At 37.0% G+C, this 23,750-nt stretch overlaps 2 protein-coding genes across 3 annotated transcripts in view; one reads left to right on the top strand and one right to left on the bottom strand.

Annotated features, from left to right (window-relative positions):
• Positions 1-4,235, bottom strand: part of ENPEP (glutamyl aminopeptidase) — a 112,406-nt gene extending 108,171 nt beyond the window's left edge. Inside the window, exon 1 of one of the 2 annotated variants that reach the window (XM_067036485.1) lies at positions 3,326-4,235. In XM_067036485.1, the coding sequence (XP_066892586.1) occupies positions 3,326-3,951 (626 nt within the window). In that variant the 5' untranslated portion in view covers positions 3,952-4,235. The remainder of the gene's footprint in view (positions 1-3,325) is intronic. The other variant, XM_059066262.2, reaches the window with a different exon arrangement.
• ELOVL6 (ELOVL fatty acid elongase 6) overlaps positions 1-23,750 on the top strand; it is a 365,824-nt gene that overhangs the window by 20,992 nt on the left and 321,082 nt on the right. The gene's annotated exons all lie outside the window — the stretch shown is intronic.

Genomic DNA, 23,750 nt, shown 5'->3' with positions numbered 1-23,750 from the left:
ACCCACTAGAGAGGCCTGCACTGTCAAAATGTTATTCACAGGCTTGAAAGAAAACAATGCACTTTTCTCATATGCTTGAAATATTTCATAATAAGAAAAACAAAAAGTATTCCACCGAGCCTAAATGAGGTTATTGAGTATGTTCCAGAACCATTCCAAAACCATGTGTGCAGTGCAAAACTGGCTGCATCCTGTGTAATGTGAGAGCCTCATCTGCTACCAATGAAAACAGACAAACCTGGTGACACCAGTCCTCCATGGGAGCCTAATTAAGCACCAGCCTTCCTCCCCAACCTTGCATCACTTAGTATTTCTGAGTATTTTAGCAACTAAGACAGCTGAGTTTCAGAATGTCATCTCTCAAGTATATATCTTAACATAAAACTAACTCATATAGTAAAATAATCCAAAGAGTTAGAATGAATAGTTTATTTTTTAGCATATAGTAATTTTTTGTGCTTATAAAATACATAACAGAAACTTATTAATGGAATGGTATTCCATATTTTTTGGCCTTCCTGTAGTGTATAGAATTTTATAAAGTATTTTGATGGCTTTACTCAGATGCAATTTCTGCTGTTTTCACAACCCAAAAAGCAGTTTTAAACTCAGCAATAATCATTTAAAAGTTTTGACTTGTTTTCACTTTACACTAACAGATTTTTAGAATCTCTTAAAGGTAGATATTCTTTAGAGTATTATTCCTTTACCAAATTGCAAACACTTAAAAAAATCATCTTATCGTTAGTAAGACTCAGAGAAATAAGTTCTTTCATTCATTGTTTGTGGAAATGTAATTTGGGACATATTTTTGAAAGTCACTTTGGAGACACACATATACATATGTGCATGCACATATGTTATATATGTGTAGATGTGTGTATATATACACACACATGCACTCATACATGTGTAGTTTGAGCCAATTTCCTAAGAAATTTCCTATAGAAATATTAGAAAATACTATTCATAGTTTTTATAAAGCTGTTCATTACATTTTATAGGTGTTTATTGGTAAAAAAGTAGAAGCAATTTAAGTGCCCAAATCTAATAGGAAAGTTAAATGAATTACATTATATTGATACAGTGGGCTATCATATATCCATTAAGTCATTTGTGGAAGAATACCAGCATGTTAAAGTGTTGATATATTGTAAAAACATGTTACACAATACTATATACAGCATAATAATGCCATGTTTATCTGTATCCAGAAAAAATAACTAGAAGAATGTCTGCCTAAATGCTAACAATGATTATGCTTGAGTGATGGACTTATAGATGGATTTTTTTCTTATAATTTTCTGTTTCTCAAGTTTTCTGTAGTGAATGTGTCTTATTTATGAAGTAATTAAACAAGATAAATGTTACATGTTTCTTGACATATTTGTACCCTTTGACCCAGCAATTCTATTTTTTGGACTATATCCTAACATGAGAAAATAAACAGATACACACTTACAGAGGTACTTACAACTATGTTCCTTCTGACTTGTTTATAGTAATAAGATACTGGAAGCTACTCTAATGTCCAACATTAGGGAATTGGTTTTAAAAAAAACTGCATTCATGCAGTGGAATATTGCACAATCTTTAAAATCAGATTCTTGAAAATATTTAACAAAGGGAAATGCTTGCAATATATTCAGTTAAAAGGTATATGGGACTTCCTCGGTGGCGCAGTGGTTGGGAGTCCGCGTGCTGATGCAGGGGACACGGGTTCCTGCCCTGGTCCGGGAAGATCCCACATGCCGTGGAGCAGCTAGGCCCGTGAGCCATGGCCGCTGAGCCTATGCGTCCGGAGCCTGTGCTCCGCAACGAGAGAGACCACAACAGTGAGAGGCCCGCGTACCGCCAAAAAAAAAAAAAAAAGGTATACGGACAGGGAGATATGTAGACATAATACCTTAAAAAAATTAGAATATACATTAGCGTTTTAACAGGGCCAACCACTGGATGGTGAAATTATTTATAGGTTCTTTTTTTCCTTTTTATAATTTTCTATGCTTTCAACATTTGTAATTTTTATAAACAGAATATATAAACAATGAAGAAGCTTGTTTTTTGCAAGTAATATTAAGATACAGTATCTATATGAACATGATCCCTCCAAATATTTTTTCAGACTATCATTTCTACTCAGTTTATTGCTGTACTACACAATGAGATAAGAATGTGTAATATTTTATTTTAATCCCTGGGTCTCTCTGACAAACAATGGGAAGAATTTTGATCAAAAGATTTGCTTTGGTCTATAAAATGATTAAAACAACATAGGAAAGGAATATTCAGAGGGCTGGCCTCAGTCTCAGTCTGAACAGTGATATAAGGTTTCTTAATCATTTACTTGTTCAGAATCTAAGTAGGCAAAGGTCAAAGCAGTTTCAAGTTCAGTGGTACCTCAGGTGTATCCTTCCTCTCTGATGCAAGGACCACACCCACAGAGTGAAGGTTTTTTGAGTTCATTGAGAGAGTTTATGCCTTTGACAAAGCTCTAGTAATAATAGCCTCTGATTGACCGACAAGGCAAGAAACCATTTGGCTAGACTCAGGGAATGCAAGTATATATGCATGTATACTAGGAGGGCTGTGGGGGGAGATATATTTATGTTCTTAATTGCTTAATATATCTTTTATGTCACAAAAGGCTTAGCATAACCATTGCATACTTCATGATAGATAATAAGCCTGAAGATTTATCCGTGTGCTACCACTAATGTATGGACTCAATGAGTATTTATTGAAAGCTTATCTGTAAAACATGGTTCTGGCCATATGAGATTAAAAAGACATAGTCCTACCTTCCTTCCTAAATGAAAACATAAGACAATTGCGTGGATTTTACATACTCTTTCAATGTTTCTTCTCCAATAAAACAGACAAAACTGTAATTGATATTTACTGATTTTCACTTAAATTTAGTGTGATATCATTTTAAAAGTTCACTTTAAAATCATTGCCATATAGCCCAAGAATATCACCAGTGAAATTTACCAGACACATGTATTTTTAAAGTTTGAGGTAGTTTATGTAAATATTAAGGATAGAATGCAGTATATTATGATTTTTCCTGATGAAATAAAGGACTTACTGATTTTTTTGAACTCCATGCAGCTCATTCAATACTTTCAAATTTTGTGATAGGCTTTGAAAATTTAAAAGGGCAAGAATTTTTGCTTCCCAGATGAACAGGCAGAAATGAACCCAAGTTTAGATAAAGATCAGACCATCAATATAATTGAAAAGTGGAAAGTGAAAGGGAAGGAGAAGAAATGGAAAGCAAATATATAGCTTTGGAGAAATAAAGCAAAAAAAAAAAATTTACTTGATTTGGCCTTTCTCCACGTATGTTGTTCTATAAAACCCCACGAGCGAGCCGTTCAGCTGGCCGGCGAACTCCATGGTCAAGTGGTAGAGACCCTTGCCGCCATTGGGTGCAAGCTCCTCTTCTGTCTCCACCACCACATACTGCTGCTTTTTGTATTCAAAGCACCGCCTGACTTTCACCTGCTCCCCAGAGGGCTTCCTCAGCACCGGGAGCTGGGTGATCCTCGTCTCCCGGAGGTGCAGCCACAGGTTCCGGGTGGGTGAGCTCACGTTGATGGAGATGTTCACTCTGCCCGTGTACGTGTCCTCCTCCAACAGGGGCTTCACCTCCAGGTCGTAGTGCACTGGGTTGATGAAGTCTGGCAGCCTAAAATCTTTCCAACCTCCACTTTCATCTTCACTGGCAGGGCAGACCCCCTGGTCCTGTGGAGGACTCAAAGTGGGAGGCCTGTGGGAAGGAGCCTGGGTTGTGCCCTGTCCTCCGTCGGTAGAGTCACACGATCTGGTCAAGCCCACGGAAAGTCCTACTATTAATCCGACACCCACCACCACCGCACAGATAATGGCCACATGTTTCCTTTTAATGCAGTATCTCTTAGAGCCTTCTCCCTCCTCCAAGATCATTTTTGTTTCCAAAGTCAAATGTTACAAATAAAAGATTGTTAAATTTAACTAACTAACGTCAGCAGTCTTCCTTTTTCAATTGGAAGGAATTCCCTGGTTTGGCAGCCTGCTTTCGCCTTTCCCACACCTCTCTCTCTCTGCCTGCTTGAATCTTTTCCTCTCCCTTCACGTTCCCACTAGACACTCAAGGATGAATGTGGAATCAAGGGGGTGGGGTAAGGACTCCAGAAGAGGAGCTGAGCTGGAGGAAGAGGACTGACGAGAATATTGTCACGGCTCCTCTTAAAAACAACGCATCCCCCACTCCACCCCTCCTACTGGAGTGAGTTAAATATAAAACAGGGCTTAGCTTATCAGCCAGCGGGAGGATGATCCTTTGCCAAAGCTCTGTCAGCAGCTTTCGAGGAGAGAGCTTTTGGGAAAGAGGTGTGCTTGTGATGGAAAAACTCACCCTTTGCCACTGAGTCTGTGGCTTCTTGCTGTTGTGTGCACAGTCTCTCTCTCCTAACCAAAAGGCTTCTTGCATCTCAGCTATTTTTTAGGTAGCTGTGTTTTCTTTTCATTCTTTTTCCTCATCTTATGTAAACATTCAGATTCTGCCTTTTGCCAAAGTCAGGTGCTGGAATTCCTTGCACAGAGTGATACATAAATTCAAGGACCACTTAGGTACTGAGTAAGTATTTGTTGAATTGGTGGATTAGTAAAACATGGCCAGGTCACCCTAAATCAGTTCAGTTGATGCTGGATGAAAGAGAAAAGGAAACATAAATTAGTCAAAGCAGTACTGGAGCTGAAAAGCATAAGAAGAAAAAAGAGAGACAGAAAAGTAATGGGTTGGAAGGACAGAAGGACAAGGAAGATAAGCTTGATTAACTTGTTAGGTTAAATAACTAAACTCTTAGATAATCTTGCCTAAGTGAGATTGAATTCTTTAGCCTAGAGTATGGTAGATGATGTTTGGAGGAGATTCCAGATGCAAAGTTGGCTGTTGAAAGATCTGTTATCTGCCCAAACCTATTGCCTCTGAATGAAAAGCTCAAGATGATAGAAATCACAATAATGACTTCCATGTTTATGAGTAGCTAAGATGTATACGTCCAAGCCATCTCTAATAGTAGCAGTACAATCATAAATATAAAAAATTTGAGAGCTTTCTATATGCCAGACACTATGCTAGGTACTTCATAGATGTTATCATTTAAGACTTACCAGCAATTCTATGAGACTGATACTATTATGATGCCCATTTTAGAGGTGGAAGGACTGACATTCAAAGAGGTAAGTCATTTGCTCAAGGTCACCGAATTGGAGCTTGAACTCAGGTTATCTGAGTCCAAAATCCAAATATCTAACTATACTGCCTCTGTTCTCTGAGGAGGAAAAATGTTTAAGGGTTAAGTAACCATGAAAAACTTGGTCAATATTTCCCAAAGTGCAATCCATGGATAATACTAATAGATATAATTGCAAAGCAGGCAGTGCTGTGGTAGATAGAGTTAAAAATATTCTTTCATTACCTTCCATTCTTTCAGAGCTTCCAGATGGCACTACCATCACACTGTGACTCTCCCAGATAGGATATACTATTGTGTGATTTCTAGATTTAGTTGATGAGAGAGTTTGTTTGGTGAGGTACCTTTTGAGGGTCTTGTGTTCCCACATTCTGAAAAATGCTACTTTAAACTGTTCCAAATTATAAATTAAACACACGGATAGAAAGAGAAGATTTTAAGAATAAGAGAGTCGACTTTGCTCTACACATTTCTATTGTTTTCTCATAAAATAGTAGTAAGAGAAATAAAGGCAAGAGGGGTATATTTTTCTAAATCATAGGTTCATCTTGTTATTTATTAATTTCACATTCTGATGTAATCCTAAACTTTAATCATAGTATGTTTAATTTTGGTAAGTCAACTTTATGAATTTTAGCCTTGAAATCCCATTTTTATCAGAAATATCATCTGATGTTTCACTAAATGTTTCACAGGTCAAACATTTTAATGTGTTCTCCATAAATTAAAAGGAAAGTGTGGATCAAATCTATCTCAGCATGACTGAAAAAAATGAAAAAGAAAAGGATTTTGAAGAATGTACATAAAATTATGTTAAACTGGAAGCATTTTTTAAAAATCTCAGCTAAGGCAAACATATATAAAACTCTTAAGCTCAATTTTGTCTAGTAAGACAGCAGTCTTATCACCAGGTCCCATGTTTGCACTAAACTGAACAAAGAATATAATAGACCTTTGGAATAAGGTACACTTAAGGGGGTTTGAGAATGGCCACCTGCTATCAAATATCTCTCCTGTTTTGCCTGAAATTCCACCATAAGGGGTTCATTATTTATAGATAAATGCAATTTTTTGCTAGCAGAAATAAAATACCTTAAATCCAAGTACTGTATGTGTGTGTGTGTGTGTGTGTGAAAACACGTGCATAAATTTTTAGTCTAAGGCCCAACCACAACATTTTATTAGTACCAACCTAAAAGAGCTGCCTATATCCAGTGAAGGGCATCACATCTTATCCATGTCAGCATATTAGGGTTGCCTGAGGTGATAGAGGTAAAACGTCCAGCCAGACAAGTGGGAGTAGCAGAGCCAGCCTGTGCACTAAACACATTTAGGGTCGCCATATTAGGATTTACTAAATATAAAGCCCCAGCTTTCATAGTTGGTAACGCTGCACTCCATTGCAGCAGTTCTTGCTGTCCTTCTCCCTGATACTGGAACACTGAGTCTGTGGCAGGAGGCTCTTGATCTTGAACAAGGGCTCTTGAAAGCCCTTGTTCCAAATCCAATCCACGGTGAAGGTCAAGGCAGCCACTGGCAGGACACACACACACACACACACACACACACACACACAGAAAGAGAGAATCTACGCCTATAATGAGACCAACGAACCATCATAGGCACTCACCTAGATTAAACAGTTTACATTGATTAATCTTATGTTGAAAAATCTACATTACATATAACTACTTTGGAAAGGCTACCTCTGGTCAGTTTCCATTTAGGTTCAAGCCAGAGGAGTGAATGCATGGCCATTCACTGTAGATCATAGACCGTACTCCCCCATAGCTTTTGACAATGTGTATTACCATCTTGTACCCCAAATACAAATCCAATATCTCTCCCATATATGACACTCAGTAAATGTTCATTGATTACTTTTTGAATAAACAAATGAATGGATAAATTAAAAGGAGGTAAAAGAACACCAAGAATCCAGAATGGGAAGGGTTAGGGGGCATAATATGCCAGAAATGTTGAGATAAAATAAATTCAGTTCAAATTCCAATAATGACTAGAAAGAAGTTCCCTGGAGGTTAGGACTTGAAAATCATTCCTGATCTTGAGAAGATAAGGAACTTCCTGGCTAATTCCTTCCCACAGCAGGTAGATTGTTATAGGAGACCCACCAAAATACTGAATACACAGCATATACCTCCCTTTTTCACTAGGAGCTTCAGTTTAAAGTTCTGTTAAGTCTCAGGAATTACACATACCCTTCTATGTACATGGGGTGCTATTGGCTCACCAAAGAACTAGGAGCATCTCCAGAAATGTTGTCAATAATTAACACCACAATGTGATTATTTGACTGGCTCTTCACTCCTATTAGTTGATCATAACCTAATAGTTCAGGAAAAAAAACAAAAATGGCAAGCTAGAATCACAATGGAAGAAGCAGAATCTGAAAACTGGGCTATATTATATAAGGAACAGGGAGAATCAGAATGAGTTTCTTTCCATCTTGCCACAGGGTCTCAGTTATCAACCATGTCAATTCTATAAACCCCATGGTCAATCCAAGTATTTCCAAACTTTAAAGGTTTAGTTGGAATTAAAAAAGGAGAGTACCATTGCATTTGACTTGGACGACCATGCATTCTAAATCCATATTGGCAATGTTCATTGTGATCCTGGTCAATTATATTTTATTTTATTTTCTATTTGTCATCTTTTGTTTGGTCTCAGCAACTGTTTTAAAACGTTCAGTTGGTCTTAAGACTAAGTGATCTCTACTGACTTTTTCCAAGAGCTGAAAATAGCTGCAGATGTCAGGCACAAAGCGTTCATCAGGCCACATCTAACTTTTGTTCATTGATAATGATGAATTTGTCCAATGATAGCATAATAAGAGGAACTACACAGTAGGGAAGACAAGGAGGAAAAGAGTGAGGAAGAGGGTCAAGAGGTAAGGAAGAGGAGGGGAAGAAAAATTTTCAGAGAAACTGATGAGAATAAACTTCCAAAATACATTCAAACATAATTCAATAAAAAATAAAAATAAATGAAACAATACGTTTATATCTTCTCTATTTTTGTTGTTTCCAGACTGATTTGAGAATCCCTCTGTAGGGTTTTCTGGACACACAGACTGTGCTTATGATATTCCCCACCTACAAAGTCCGTGGGCACCAGGGTTTTCATAAGTCACAAGCAAGAATCATGTTCCTGTTTCTCATTTGCATCACTCTAGGGAGAATTGGTGTACTTTACCTACCTCTGAAAAAGTGTCTGTGGGCCACTATTCATTCATTTGCCTTTCAATCATTCAACAAATATTCATTCTTTCAACCACTCAACAAATATATATTAACTCAATAAATATTTACTTTTCAACAAATATTTACTGGATAAGGGATTTTAGGATAAACTTTAAAATGTGGATATTAAAAGAAATGTTAATAAATACTCTTAAAGACATGTATGTAAACCCCTTCTTTGTTCTTAGAATGTATCAATAGAAGTTTTGAAAATATTCAGAAAAGCAAAGAAAATAAAATGAAAGGATTTTTATTATTTCTATAATTTTAAACTGCTTTATATTGGGTTCCCTAATGTGCAATAATACATTGGGAGACAGTGGCAGGACATAGAAACAGCAGAAGAAAAATAATAGTGATAATATAGTCTAGATTTCTGTTCTAAGAATTTCAAAATTATCTTTATCAATTTTCTCAGTGCACTAAATAATAGCTCTATATTCTGAGTTTTAAAACTTCCTGAAATGCCTAATTCATTCAACATTTCCTTTCAGCCTTTTGTATTGTCAAAATTCTTGGCAATATTTTCTTCTCTCTCCTCTCCTATCTGCAGAAGTATGCAAAAATAATGTTGGTGTAGAGAAAATATCTCAACCAATGTTCTTTTTATCCCATAAAGAATCCAAGTGAATTATACTAGTAATGGTGATTTTGGATCTCGTTCCCCACAAAAATTCTAATAGACCCATTTTTCATCTTAAGTAATATTATTTCTTTCAGAGGAAAGGCCTGTAATTTTCCAATTTTTATTTATTAGCACTGACTGGTTTGAAAATTTCTTTATTACCACATTAATTTTTTTTAACATCTTTATTGGAGTATAATTGCTGTAAAATGCTGTGTTAGTTGCTGTTGTATAACAGAGTGAATCAGCTATAGGTATACATATATCCCCATATCCCCTCCCTCTTGCATCTCTCTCCCACCCTCCCTATCCCACCCCTCTAGGTACCACATTAATTTTAATAAAGTTGTCTTTAATTTTTGTTTTTATGGAAGTTAAGATTTTAGCTGCATTAAGATGATCCAAGACATCCATATGAGCAAAGGAATGTTTCTCTGTTGGACTCTTTTCTTGGCATATATTCTGTTTTTTGTTTATTACTTTCTTTGTATGCTTCTGCCTTAAGCTGAAAAATTGTCCCCCTAAAACATATCCACATTCTAATCCCTGGAACCTGTTAATGTTACCGTACATGTTTTTTTTAAAAAACAGGTCTTTGTCGATGTGATTAAAGAATCTTGAGATGGGGGGATTATTGGGGGATTATCAGGTATCAGGGTGGGTTTTAAATACAATCTCACATGTTCTTATAAAAGGGAGGCAGAGAGATTTTATGCACGACACACAGGTGATGTGAAGATAGAGCAGAGAAAGATTTGAAGATGCTGGTCTTGAAGATTGTAGTGATGCAGCCACAAACTAAGGAATGCTGGCAGCTACTAGAAGTTTTTGTAAGAGACAAAGACCAGATTCTTCCCTTTAGCTTCTGGAGGAAGAGTCACCATGCTGACACCTTGATTTTGGCCCAGTGATACAGATTTTGGACTTCTGGCTTTCAAAAATGTGAGAGAGTAAATTTCTGCTATTTTAAGCCACAAGCTTGTGGTAATTTGTTATAGAAGCCACAGGAAATTAATACAACAGTCTTTAGGTATTCATTCAACAAACATTTATTGAGAACCACAATGTGCCATATATTTCAACTGATGGAAAAGCACTAACTAAGAACACAAATGAAAACAGTCTCAGAGTAGAAGAGTTTTTCTCAAGTAGAAAGAGTGTTGGAATAAGATAGAATATTGGCTTTTGGGACAATGGCATACTCACTTCTTTCATTCACTTCTGATTTTCTAGAGATACACTTAAGAACTCTGTTTTTGTTCTTCGGGAGCATAAATAGCTCTTACTCAAAGTTTTAAAGGATTTTTGTACATTTATTTTCCAGTTGCCTTCACCATGTAATATTTGTTAAGAGGGTCCATAAATTATTTCATCAGTGAATAGGATGTATGTGTTTCTATATAAACATTATGACTCCTGGTAATTCCCTGGCAGTCCAGTGGTTAGGACTCAGTGCTTTCACTGCTGTGCATCCAGGTTGGATCCTAATCGGGGAACTAAGATCCTGAAAGCTGTGTGGCATGGCCAAAAAAAAATCATGACTCCCACTGAATTTTTCTGAATAATTTATTAAGTTTATATCTGGGAGAAATTTATATTTACTTTTGATTTGGAAGCCTTAATTCTAGATGCTTTTCTTGGTCAGTGATGTTGCAAATCCAGGGCAAAATAATACTGGATAACTATAAATATAACTGGAGAATTATAAATAACTATAATAATGCTGTTTCTTGTGGATGTAACAATTCCCTTCTATCTTCTGAATACATTGCCTCATTTACTTCTGCTCTTGTCATTGATGGTAATCTAGTGATTATTTAACTTCTACATTTAGACACTTTCCTTTGATGTCTTGATTTTCATTAGCTTTTAAAGGGTTTTCAGGTGACTTTCATTCTTGGTTTATCTGATATCTTTTGCATCTGTGGCTAAGATATTTATATGCGTATATTGCAACAGTTAGCTTGATTGCTTAAAATCTCTACTCAGGATTCGGACACATCTCCAAGTGTGAAATCATCAGGTATAGCCTACCATGGGTTGGAGCATATGAAAATTTCAGATGTCTTTGGAGAAAGAATTTCTTTTGGAGTGTATAAGTCAGGGATGCTTTTAGTTCCAAGTAAAGAAAACTTAGCTAACTATGGCTTATTCTATAAAGACATCTAATGACCTCCCATAACAAGAAGTCTGGAGGTAGGGAGTAGCATCATGGTTTGGCAGCTCTGTAATGTCATCAGGAAACTAATATATGACTATCTATTCATTTTGTCACCTTTATTATGGGATCCCAAGCTGGTTGTCACAGTTACGGCTATGACAGTCACTTTCAAAAGCAAGATGTGGAGGGTGGAAGGAAGAGTAAGTTTCTTTCCCTTAAGAGTTCTTTCCTTTTATCAGTGAAGAAAATAATTACCCAGCGGTCCTCAGCAGGCTTCCCCTGACATTTCATTCAGGAGTCCTGACTCACCTGGCCCTTCTGTAGCTTCATCTGGTGGAGAGGTATGTGATAGAAAGACTGACTTGAAACAACGCCAGTTTATCTCTAGAACAGCACACATTGCTGGCGCAAACTCAGGATATTTGTTGGCAAATAAGAATGGAGAAATGGCTGTTGGCTAGACAATAAATACTGCCGGCAGATAGCAAGGAGCACAAACACAGCCTGAATAGATCTTATCTGTGGAGAGGGGAAGGACAAATCTGAGAAGAGCAGAGAGTTTGTGCTTCCTACTATTTTCTACCTGCTGGCTCCATCCTCCCAGCATCTCAACTTAAGGTTTCTTGTTCTGTTTTCTTATTTTGTTGTTGGTGGTAGTTTTTTGGTTTGGTTTGGTTTGGTTTGGTTTGCTTTTTTGGCTCTCCTATTTCCTGTCTCCTCACAACTTCCTAAAATCATCTCCATAGCACTATGGAAAATTTTTCAACGAGTCCCATTCACCGACAGGATCTAGTTCACGACATGGTATTCAAAGCCCCAATTCCCTTCACTCCAGAAAGTTCCTGACATCTCCGGATCCTTTTTCAAATTTACCCCAAGCCAAACTGGCCTATTGATAATCTTGCAAACATACATTACCCATTGCTATCCTGATGCATTTGCTTGTGCTGATGCTCCTGCCTGGGTTTCCCTTTTTCCTTCCTCTTCTCTTTTTAATCATCCTCAGGACCCAGCTTACCTCTTTTCTCAAGTAAACAAACATTCACTGATCCAGATGGACCAAAATGGCCAATTCTCTTTACCTCCTGTAAACCCACTAGATATCATTCATTTGTCATTTATTTTTAGTCCAATCCTCAAATGGCCAATTATTCTGCGTATTAGTAAATGTAGTGTAACTGCCCAAACAATCAGTACCAGTATGTTATTTATTTCTCACACAGGCCAAATCCAAAGTGGATATTTTGGTTAGTGAGCTCTCCTAGATAGCACTCCTCCAAGTCAGGAATTTAGGCTCCTTCCATCTTGTGGTGTTGCCCTCTTCAATATATGGCTCCAAGGTTGCCACAGGAAGAGAAGGGAACAAGAGGATCTCATACTGGATTTTTAGTCACCTTAGCCTGGAAGTTACTTTCACTCACAACCATTGGCCAGAACTAGTCACACAGCTCTTCATAAAAGCAGTGGGGCTGGAACAGGCAGGCAGCAACAACAACTCTAGCCTTCAGGAGAGGAGCATGTGTCTTTGGTGGTCAGCTAGTCATGACTGCCCCGTGCTGGCCTCCCCTCATTTTAGGATGATTTTGCTAGTATGCTGCAGTGACTCAGAAGGAGAAGAAGGACATATGTAGAAGAAAAATGCTGTGCCATTTGCTATTACTTTTATCGAGTCCTAAGGCCATATCCAAGGCAAAGTGCCTTCTCTCTCAAGAATTTTATGTATAAAAATTATTCACCTACATGCTCATAGTTTATACTTATTTCCATCACCACTGCTCTAAATATTTATTTTAACTTGATTTTTCCTGAACAGACTTGTACTGTGAGGGGGATGCACATAAAGTGATTTACTCTAGGTTCCACACTGCTTCTAGGGATGGCTTAGGTACAGCAACTCCCTATTTTTTTTCCAAAGGTCAGTTTATTGGCACTTCAGAATACCATAGAAACAAATGTAAGTAAAGATAATTGCATTCAGGTGGAAGGAAAGAAGAAGGAAATGGAATGAAAAAGAACCAACCTTCATGGTACATACTTGGTACCAGATGTCTTTTATTTGCTGTCTCTTTAATGCATCCGGCAATGCTATGAGTTAGTTATTATGGGTCTCAGCTGCTACTAACCATACCATGCTATCTCCAAATCTAATAGAAAGAATTTAGTACTATTTATGGGCTAGTCCAGACTTCTCCATGAATAATTTTTTATTTTAGGTACATTATGGACTCTCTAGGTCTTTGCAGCTAGCCTAAGCAACAAATCATATTTATAATATTGTTTTAAGTAAAAATGTACTACAAGAGCCAACACATAAGACCTACTTATTTTTCTGGTCGTCAGGCCTGTCAGGACACTGGGAGAGTCCCCTTCCCAACATGCACACTGCATTGCATGGTGCCAAATTCGTAGAAGATATTATACAGGTAGAGTGAGTGGTTAAGTGATAATCAGATAAAATTTAAGTTGAAAGAGAAACTAATTTCCTCTTTTAATTATAAATTTAAAATTGAACTGTTTATATAACAGCATTTTTTCAGATTTTCTCTCTAAAATATTAACCAGTTTTGATTATGACACCACATATAACTGTTTTAATTAGAATCTAATATAGGTTTATGGTAGAAAAAAGAAAATGTACAAAATGTAAATATATGTGTCCTTACATTAAATGATAAAGCAGACAACAAAGTGATATATACAATATGAAACTCTTGTTGTAAAATATATATACATAGAAAAAGACTGGAAAGCATAAATCAAAGTGTTAAAAGCAGTGATTTTCTTTGGTGATATATAAAATTATGGGAAATTTTTTTTGCAATTTTGTGTTATTCTTATTTTGTTTGTGTAGAGTATTTACCTGAAGATATGTTATTTAGTATTTAGGAAAAAAACACGCATATACATATTGTTATACAGGGTCAAGTCTTTCATGGAAAAATCTAGATATTTATCTGCCTCTGTTACTTCCCTGTACTGTAATAATTGTCCTCCTAAATCTTGATCCATTAAGTTAAATAAACTAAAAAAAGATGTTTATACTGTCTCTAGAAAGTACAAATCCATTTCCTGTCATCATTTCATATTTCCAGTTTATTAGGATAAGTTAAATTATGTGGGTTCCCCTTTTTGCACTTTTCCATAAATCACGTTTTTGACTGCTGACCTCCTATTTCTGCCGAGATTTCCACTCCATGTATTATCCACTTCCTTCCAATCTTCTTTCCCACATCTCACCCACCCTGCCCATCCTGAGGCCCTCTTTCAGACATTGTTAAACATTATTCCTCCCCTTGGAGACTGTGTTTTACAACATGGATTACAAGACAGACAAATAACCAATATACCTTATTAAGCCTTTATTAAAGACATCTTGACATTCAGGCACATATGTAGATAAAGCAAATGTTTCACGTTTTTAAATCAGATTTTTTTCTTAAAGAAAAGCCATATGAATTTTTCTATAAAGTTTACTTTTCCGTTTCTCATTCCCGAACAATATGATTTACACCGAGGCATAGTAATCTTTTAAAAACATAAGTCATATTATTTCTCTGCTTACAACTTTCAATGGCTTCCCAATGCAGTTGAAACAACATTGAGACACTTTTCTACGGCCTGCACGTACCTCCAAGATTTCTTTTTATCCCTCAGGCTCCATTTTTCAAGAACTTTCTGTTCCTTAAACGCTCCGGAGTCCCATTTGGGGGCTATTTCCTTACTTAAAACACGTCTCCCCAACACCTTTGTAAGGCTGCCTCCTTCTCACAATTCATGCCTCATCTCAAATGCCTCTTCCTCAGGCAGGGCCTCGCTGACTACCTTAGCTTCATTATCACTACCCTTCTCCCTCTTCTTTCACGCTGTCTATTCTCATAGCCTTCTCTCCACTAAGATATTTCACTTAGTTTTTCATTAATGTGTATTGTTTGTCTTGCCAACTAGAATATAAGCTCCACAGGGTAGGAACTTTTTCTTGTATCCCTATTGCTAGAAGTGTGCCAGGCACATGGTAGGCACAAAATAAATATCTCTTGTTTGGGGATCTAAACAAAAATTGGCTTTGAATCATTCACAGTACCTTGCCTTGTTTGCTCCTAAAAATGGCTGCAGGATCTACAGCTCAGGACATAAGGAGCACACCTTCTATCTTTGAGCAGGGAAAGTCCTTTCTTCCAATTCCTTTAGCCTGTTTATCACCATTCTTGAACTGTCAGTGCCTTTTCAGGCCACCACCAAAAGGGCAATTGTCCTGATTCCACTTTTACCTTCTGACTTTCACCAAGTTCCTGAAAACTCCTGTTAGTTTCTGTAATGGAAAATCAGCCTAAATCCATGAATCTCGCAGTTGTTCTTTGGTCTACAAAGGTGAAACTATGGTGCTATCATCAGCAGGGTGTGTGCTTTTAGTTGGATTGTCACTTATCTATCACATCCATGCCTTACCCCTGAATCACAGCATTTTTCTGCAAGGCTGGTCAGTAGGACTTAGTATGAGTCTGTTTTAGAACGTAGGTCAAAATGGGAATTATGGAAATTAGCATGATTTCATTAACATCACAGCCTAACCAGCTTTTCTAATTCATCTTAAAATTGTATTCAACCATGACTTATTTAAAAATAAAGATAAATTTATCTTTCATAAGAACATGGGAATTTAGAGCTGCATTGCAATTTAGGTATCATCTAGTTTATAGATAAGAAGATTAAAACCCAGGGTGAGGCTAAGTAACCTTTCAAAGGTCAGTAAGCCAGGTGAAGGCAGAGCCACATTTAGACACCCAGTCCAGTGATCTTCATGAAAGTCAATGTTCATTAGTTATAGGATTAACTATTTGGCAATATTTAATAATTCTTCTCATCATAGTACCTGGCACATAGAAGGCAATCAATAAAATTGGCAATACATGAATGAACTGTTAACATGAAGTTTTTAAAAACATTTTTAAGGGTTTTGACTTCAATATGGAATAGCATTTATAATGTCTTGTTGCTTTTCATTTATCTCTGTCTTTTGAGGTTGTAAAACACAAGCATGGCTGTTATACACAATGACTTAAACAATATTAATTTACATAGTTATCTGATTCTCACATGTTTCATTTCACACACCTCTGCCTGATGAACACACCCTGGGATGTGTATCCATGTTTGTATTCATAATGCATATATATAATTCCACTTCTGATGTGAATAGCATAGAAATGTTATTTTATTTACATATTGGTAGTTATTTCTAAAACGAAAAAGGTGGAATTCCTGGATTTAATTATCAATACTTATTCTTCACACAGAAGTGACTTTAAAGTATTTTGCACTGGAATAATGACAAAGATTTGGCATTATAGTTGAAAAAATATCTTTGAATCCTCTATACACTCATAATATTCAAAAATTTATATGATAAAGCCATAGCATGATGAGAAAAAAATTCTATTTGACATTAAAAGTGAGATGTTATAGGAAATGGGAAATGAAATAAGAAGACTTCCTGAAATTTCAATCTGAAGAGTAATTATAATGGTGACAATAATTTTATGAAATACATTGCCAAACTTCATTTAAGATGTTTTGAAATTACACTTTACATTTTGAATATAAATCGAGCCAATTCAGGAAAAGGTCCCATAATCCAAGAGAATGTTTTGCTTTCACTTATAAGCCATGCACTGGAGGGCTCATCTGTTATGTTCTAAATGTAATGACCACTTTTCAGTGCTTTCCTCTCCCTGGTTGCATGTACCTCTCTTTAACTTGCCCCAATTTACCTTTGTGCTGTAGGAGAGCACGCAACATTATATTTACCTTCTTCATGGGTTTAATTTTTTTCGTTTGTCCAATTCCATGAGTCTTAACTTTCACTAGCTCTATTTAACACTTCTCTTGATATATGTAGAACATTATTGCTTTTCTGTGTCCTGGGGGAGGGAGTAAATAGCACACTCCCTCTGCTTCATTGACAAGCAGTTCCACATTCAGCAGTTTTCTAGCATCCAGTTTATATGATACTTCCACAGACAGCAGAAAAATGATGCTACCAGTCTTGCATGAACATACACAGCAGTATCGAAACAACTTTGTCTCATTTAGTCATGTTCATTGAATCAGGTAATGATCAGAATGATGGGCAATTCTTCGCGCTATTACGTACTAAATGAAACAGTACCTGCCTTATGAATGATGTCTCTTCCTCCCCATCTTGGTGAAAGAAGAGTTTAAAAGCTATTTTGTGGGACCACCACAGCTGGAGAGCCCAGGAGAAGCTGGGATTCAGCTGTGTCTAGGATGTAATGCTTCAGAGTTTCTACTGTAGGGAATGCTGAATTTTATAATTGTTTACACTTTCCCTTTCTTGAAAGTTTCCTTTACCTTTGAAGGTGAGTCTGTGAAGTGAAAGTTATAACAAAATGAGTCATAATGAATCTTGTAGAAGAAAAAATTCAAAATCTGTTTACCGAAATCCTATTAAGCATAAGTCCCACTTCTTCCATGAGACCTTTTAAACCAACCCAGTTAGTGACTACACATCCCTCTGAACTTAAGAATATGATTTTTTCTCTACCACTTGTTTTATAACCCATGACATTTGTTCTATTGGCACTTCATATTGTTATTTACCTCTTATTTACCTTTCCTTCCCTTCAGGTACCTTTCCTTCCCTTCCGTACTCTTAATAAATACATGACTTACTTCCCCACTAGATCATAGGCACTTCCTTGTCAGATACTTCTGTATTCTTTGAAGCACCTAAAACTATCATTTTTGTGAAGTTATTTTAAAAATTAAAAGATGAATTTACTTCCATGTGGGTGAGTATAGGTTCTTAAAAAATACAATATCTGCTTTAGACAGTAGCCTTTGTAAGAACTCAGAGGGGGAGTGAGGGTTTCTTAGATTGGTGCATCTTCATGCATGGAAGGTAGAATAAGATATCTTTCTCTACAACCCTGCTCTGGAGAATCACCAGGGCCTCATGTAGGCATGTGCTGGGCTGCTTTATATCCACTTGAAGTATGGGTAGTGAAATAAATCTGGCAAACGAGACCATGTATTTTCAGCAGGGGTGTTCTTGTTAGCTTTATCCCACTCCTGAGCTAGCCCACAGTGTGTCCATTTTGTATTCCACTCCAGATCCACAAGTAAGCAGGCAGACTGTGCAAAGTTACAGAGCAGAAGTACTTACTATATTTTTATATTCTGTGAGGCATTCTCCTTCCCATGGGTTGAATTGTTGAGAAGAGGTGGGTAGAATTTTAATTATGTGTGGGTAAACACTTTTCAAATATGGTGTTTGAACCTGATGTAAAGATTTGCCTAAAAACCCCAAGAGTTGTATTGGTAAAAAAGAGATTGAGACCCCAACCTGAAGGCAAAACCAACCAGCTTTATGCCCCTCCCCATAATCTCCCTCATTTTTTGATAGACTGTAGATTATTTCAGTATTATGTAATCTGCTATGCAAAGACAGCTTTAAGTCCCTTCTTCCAATAAGATTGCCATCTATAAACCTGTCTTGTTTAGACATTCTCAAAGTGCCACTTCTTCAAATCATTCCTCTCAAGATGGAAAATTATTGAAGTCTGTCTAATATTCAAAATTTTGGTGTACTTTCATTTATAGCCAGGATTGAATAACAGGGACCAAATTTATCCTTCGATCTGAAACTACAAAGAAAAGGAAAATAATATATGAAATTATATGGTTTTCAGGACACGAAACATCAGGCAACATAAGACAGTTATCCTTGAAAGACAGGAAACAAATTAGATGAGTCCCACTTTTGCCTCAGCGTACTGCTTTAAAAGAGTTTCCAGGCTGTGATGCAAATAGGAGGAATACAGGAGGAGTTAGCAGACTCCTTGAGTTGTGTTGATGGAGCTGAGAATCCAGGGAGACAAAGGCAGCTAGAGTTCAAAAAACAGAGTACTAAGGAGGAGGGAGAATCCAGAGATATACAGAGTGTTCCCCTGACTATGCAACAGTATACTCATTGCTGTATATATGTGAGGAATCTATCAGAGGCCAGGAAATCCCCCAGAAGACAGAGAGATGAGTATGAGCACTCACACAGGGCTGGGTATAGTTCCCTTTCCAGCCAGCCAGTTGGGAAAACCTCAGTGTGCCCAGGGCATAAGATAGATTGTTCAGAAGGGTTTAGCCTCAGCAGTGGAAAAAAATTAGGCAAACACGGAACATGGCTCTAGTCCCACCTAATAAATCTTAAAAGCAAGACCCAAAGAGATAAAAATGTTTCCTACTATCTTAATTGTATCCCAGAACAAAGCTCAATATTGATAGGAATATAAAAATATCCAACATTCAACATGATAAAATTCACAATGTCTGACATCCAATCAAAGATTACAAGGCATGCAAAGAAGCAGGACATTAGAATATTTAAATAGGTGGAAAATCAATCAATTGAAACCAGAACTGACATATTAGAATTAGCAGATAAAAACACTAAAACAATTATTCTCTGTGTTAAAAATAGGTTAAGTAGACATGGAAAAAATAAAAATAGCCAAATTGATCTTCTAGGGATAAAAACTATGATGTCTGAGTTGAAAAATACACTGGATGAGATAAATAGTAGCTTAGACACTGCAGAAGCAAAAGATTAGTGAAGGCATGGTAATAGAAACTATTCAAAATTAATGGATCCATGTATAATGACTGGGTTGAGGGAAGGCATGGAAGCTCCTAGGGAAGAGCTTTCTACCTCCATGAGGGTAGAAAGAGGCAGAATTGGTGAGCTGATCCTTGCTCTGAGTGTATAGTCAAGGGGGGACTGTGGTTTTGGGTCTGTGGGGTCACAGACACCAGAACCACTCCCAAATTAGTCATCCACCTTGGTAGGGTGGGGGGTAGAGAGCCTTTGTACTTAGGGTGGTCTGAGTGAATTAAGAACTGTCACATTGGAGGCTCAGACCAATTTTAATGTTAACATTTATGGCTGTGTGATGACTTTCCTGTCTTGTACCTGAAGAACCACTCTGATGATTGCAGCAACCATCACTACGAAGACAGTAGTAACATGTTCCAGTGCAGGCTGTGATGAATGGAGAATTTCCCTGGACTCTACAGGTTTCGGCTGCATTAACAGGCAGAAGCCACGTAGCATATTCTGCACACTCAGCTTCTCATAGCCTTTGTGGAGTTCATCATTCTCAGGGTACAATCAGTTGGTTCTCTCTGCAAGCCAAAGGCAAACATGGCTGGTCTTTCATAATAAGTAAGCATTCTGAGGGATTTTGGGGCATATCAAGGGAGGGAGAACCTTTTAAAGAAGAGACTATGGTGTTCCTTTTAATGTGGGCGTGTGTGTTATACTTTAAACTATCTCTTATTGCTTCTAATGGATAATTATGCTCCAAATTGAAACTTGAACACTCCAGTTACATAGGAGAAGTTGAGGTATATTTCTTAGCTCTTTATCTGCTAAAATGTTTTTAGAAAAAAGTAACCAAATAAAAAGGAACAAATAATCCTAGAATAGAGATTTTTTGGAAATTCTGCCCAGTTTAAACTTTGTGTTCAGATTCCACTAAACTTCATGTATTATTTTGCTTTGTCGTGAGTGACAAAGAGGAAGTTATTGAGGTGACTTTGCAACTCTTACCCAATTCCATAACCCCTTTTTATGTGCTACCACTATTCTGAGTGGTTATAGCTAATACGTATGTGGATTTATTATGTGCCAAGTACTGTTCTACACATTGAGTTAACTTAAAAAAAAAACCCCATCATTAGCATGTGAAACATTTCCTGTGGGAAAAATATGGGGTGTAACATAAATAAATGCTGTCTGTACAAAACTTAACTTGATGTAGAATTAAAATTACTTGTAGATTTTACATGATGAAACTTTATTTGGATTGTCTTTTGCATAAACCTTAGTATTCTGACATGCTTACACTTGAATGTAATGACTTAGGGCCTGTTACACAAAAATAGTTGTAACTATATATAAAGCCATGTAAAACAATAGATCTATAAAAATACTTTTCCCCCAAAGTTCATAAAAGAAATGAGAGGGAGTGGTAGAAAGAGATTGTACTAATTTGAACAGAATTGCCCATACATGCAAACCTCAAAAATTCCAATAGTTTGTTACTTTCAAGTAAATCTGTTTCCAAAAATACAGTCTCTTCTGTCTCATTTCAGTGGAACTCTACTCAATAGTCTGTAATGGCCTGTATGGGAAAAGAATATTAAAAAGTGTGGATATATGTATAACTGATTCACTTTGCTGTACACCTGAAACTAACACAACATTGTAAATCAACTCTACTCTAATAAAAAATTTTTAAAAATAAAAGAGATTAATCCTTTGTCAGTTGCTTCATTTGAAAGTATTTTCTCCCATTCTAAGGGTTATCTTTTCATCTTGTTTATGGTTTCCTTTGCTGTGCAAAAGCTTTTAAGTTTCATTAGGTCCCATTTGTTTATTTTTGTTTTTATTTCCATTTCTCTAGGAGGTGGGTCAGAAAGGATCTTGGTGTGATTTATGTCATAGAGTGTTCTGCCTATGTTTTCCTCTAAGAGTTTGAAAGTGTCTGGCCTTACATTTAGGTCTTTAATTCATTTGGAGTTTATTTTTGTGTATGGTATTAGGGAATGTTCTAATTTCATTCTTTTACATGTAGCTGTCCAGTTTTCCCAGCACCACTTATTGAAGAGGCTGTCTTTTCTCCACTGTATATTCTTGCCTCCTTTATCAAAGATAAGGTGACCGTATGTGCATGGGTTTAGAAGCAACTGACAAAGGATTAATCTCCAAAATTTACAAGCAGCTCTCATGCAGCTCAATATCAAAAAAACAAACAACCCAATCCAAAAATGGGCAGAAGACCTAAATAGACATTTCTCCAAAGAAGATATACAGATTGCCAACAAACACATGAAAGAGTGCTCAACATCATTAATCATTAGAGAAATGCAAATCAAAACTACAATGAGATATCATCTCAAACCAGTCAGAATGGCCATCATCAAAAAATCTACAAACAATAAATGACAGAGAGGGTGTGAAGAAAAGGGAACCCTCTTGCACTGTTGGTGAGAATGTAAATTGATACAGCCACTATGGAGAACATTATGGCGGTTCCTTAAAATACTAAAAATAGAACTACTGTATGACCCAGCAATCCCACTACTGGGCATATACCCTGAGAAATCCATAATTCAAAAATAGTCATGTACCACAATGTTCATTGCAGCTCTATTTACAATAGCCAGGACATGGAAACAACCTAAGTGTCCATCAACAGATGAATGGATAAAGAAGATGTGGCCCATATATACAATGGAATATTACTCAGCCATAAAAAGAAACGAAATTGAGTTATTTGTAGTGAGGTGGATGCATGGACCTAGAGTCTGTCATACAGAGTGAATTAAGTGAGAAAGAGAAAAACAAATACCGTATGCTAACACATATATATGGAATCAAAAAACAAAAATGGTAATGAAGAACCTAGGGGCAAGATGGGAATAGAGACACAGACCTACTAGAGAATGTGCTTGAGGATATGGGGAGGGGGAAGGGTAAGCTGGGACAAAGTGAGAGAGTGGCATGGACATATATACACTACCAAATGTAAAATAGATAGCTAGTGGGAAGCAGCCGCATAGCACAGGGAGATCAGCTCGGTGCTTTGTGACCACCTAGAGGGGTGGGATAGGGAGGATGGGAGGGAGGGAGACGCAAGAGGGAAGAAATATGGGGATATATGTATATGTATAACTGATTCACTTTGTTGTAAAGCAGAAACTAACACACCATTGTAAAGGAATTATACTCCAATAAAGATGTTAAAAAAAATAATAAAATAAAATAGAGACTTTGTTTTTAACAACTTTTACTTCTGTCTCTTCTTTAACATGTTTTTCACCTTTCACTAAGTATTTAGGTAAGGATAAGGATATAATGATCTAAATGTATATCTGTGTCTAAATCTATATCCCTATCCATATCTTTGTCTCTCTCTATTTTATCTCTGTCTCCATCTATTCACACTGTAATAGATTGCTGGCATGGGAAGATGATTGCAATAATTCTTCTGTCCCTGTATGCTTGCCACTTAGCATTATAGCTTTTTATCACTCTTCCCATCAAGAGGTAAGATGTATTTCCCCATCCTCAGAATATGTTTACCCTTATGACTTGCTATGGTCAATAGAATAAAGCAGAAGTGACATTATGTGGCTTTAAGGGCTAAGTCTTAAAAAGCCTTGCAGGAGGGCTTTCCTGGTGGCGCAGTGGTTGAGAATCTGCCTGCTAATGCAGGGGACACAGGTTCGAGCCCTGGTCCGGGGAGATCCCACATGCCGCGGAGCAACTAGGCCCATGAGCCACAACTACTGAGCCTACGCGTCTGGAGCCTGTGCTCCACAACAGGAGAGGCCGCGATGGTGAGAGGCTCACACACCGTGATGAAGAGTGGCCCCCACTT

This window comes from Kogia breviceps, chromosome 6 (assembly GCF_026419965.1).
Source record: "Kogia breviceps isolate mKogBre1 chromosome 6, mKogBre1 haplotype 1, whole genome shotgun sequence".
Classification (NCBI taxonomy): domain Eukaryota; kingdom Metazoa; phylum Chordata; class Mammalia; order Artiodactyla; family Physeteridae; genus Kogia; species Kogia breviceps.
The sequence above is the reverse complement of the archived record's forward strand: the minus strand, read 5'-3'. Positions and strand labels throughout refer to the sequence as shown.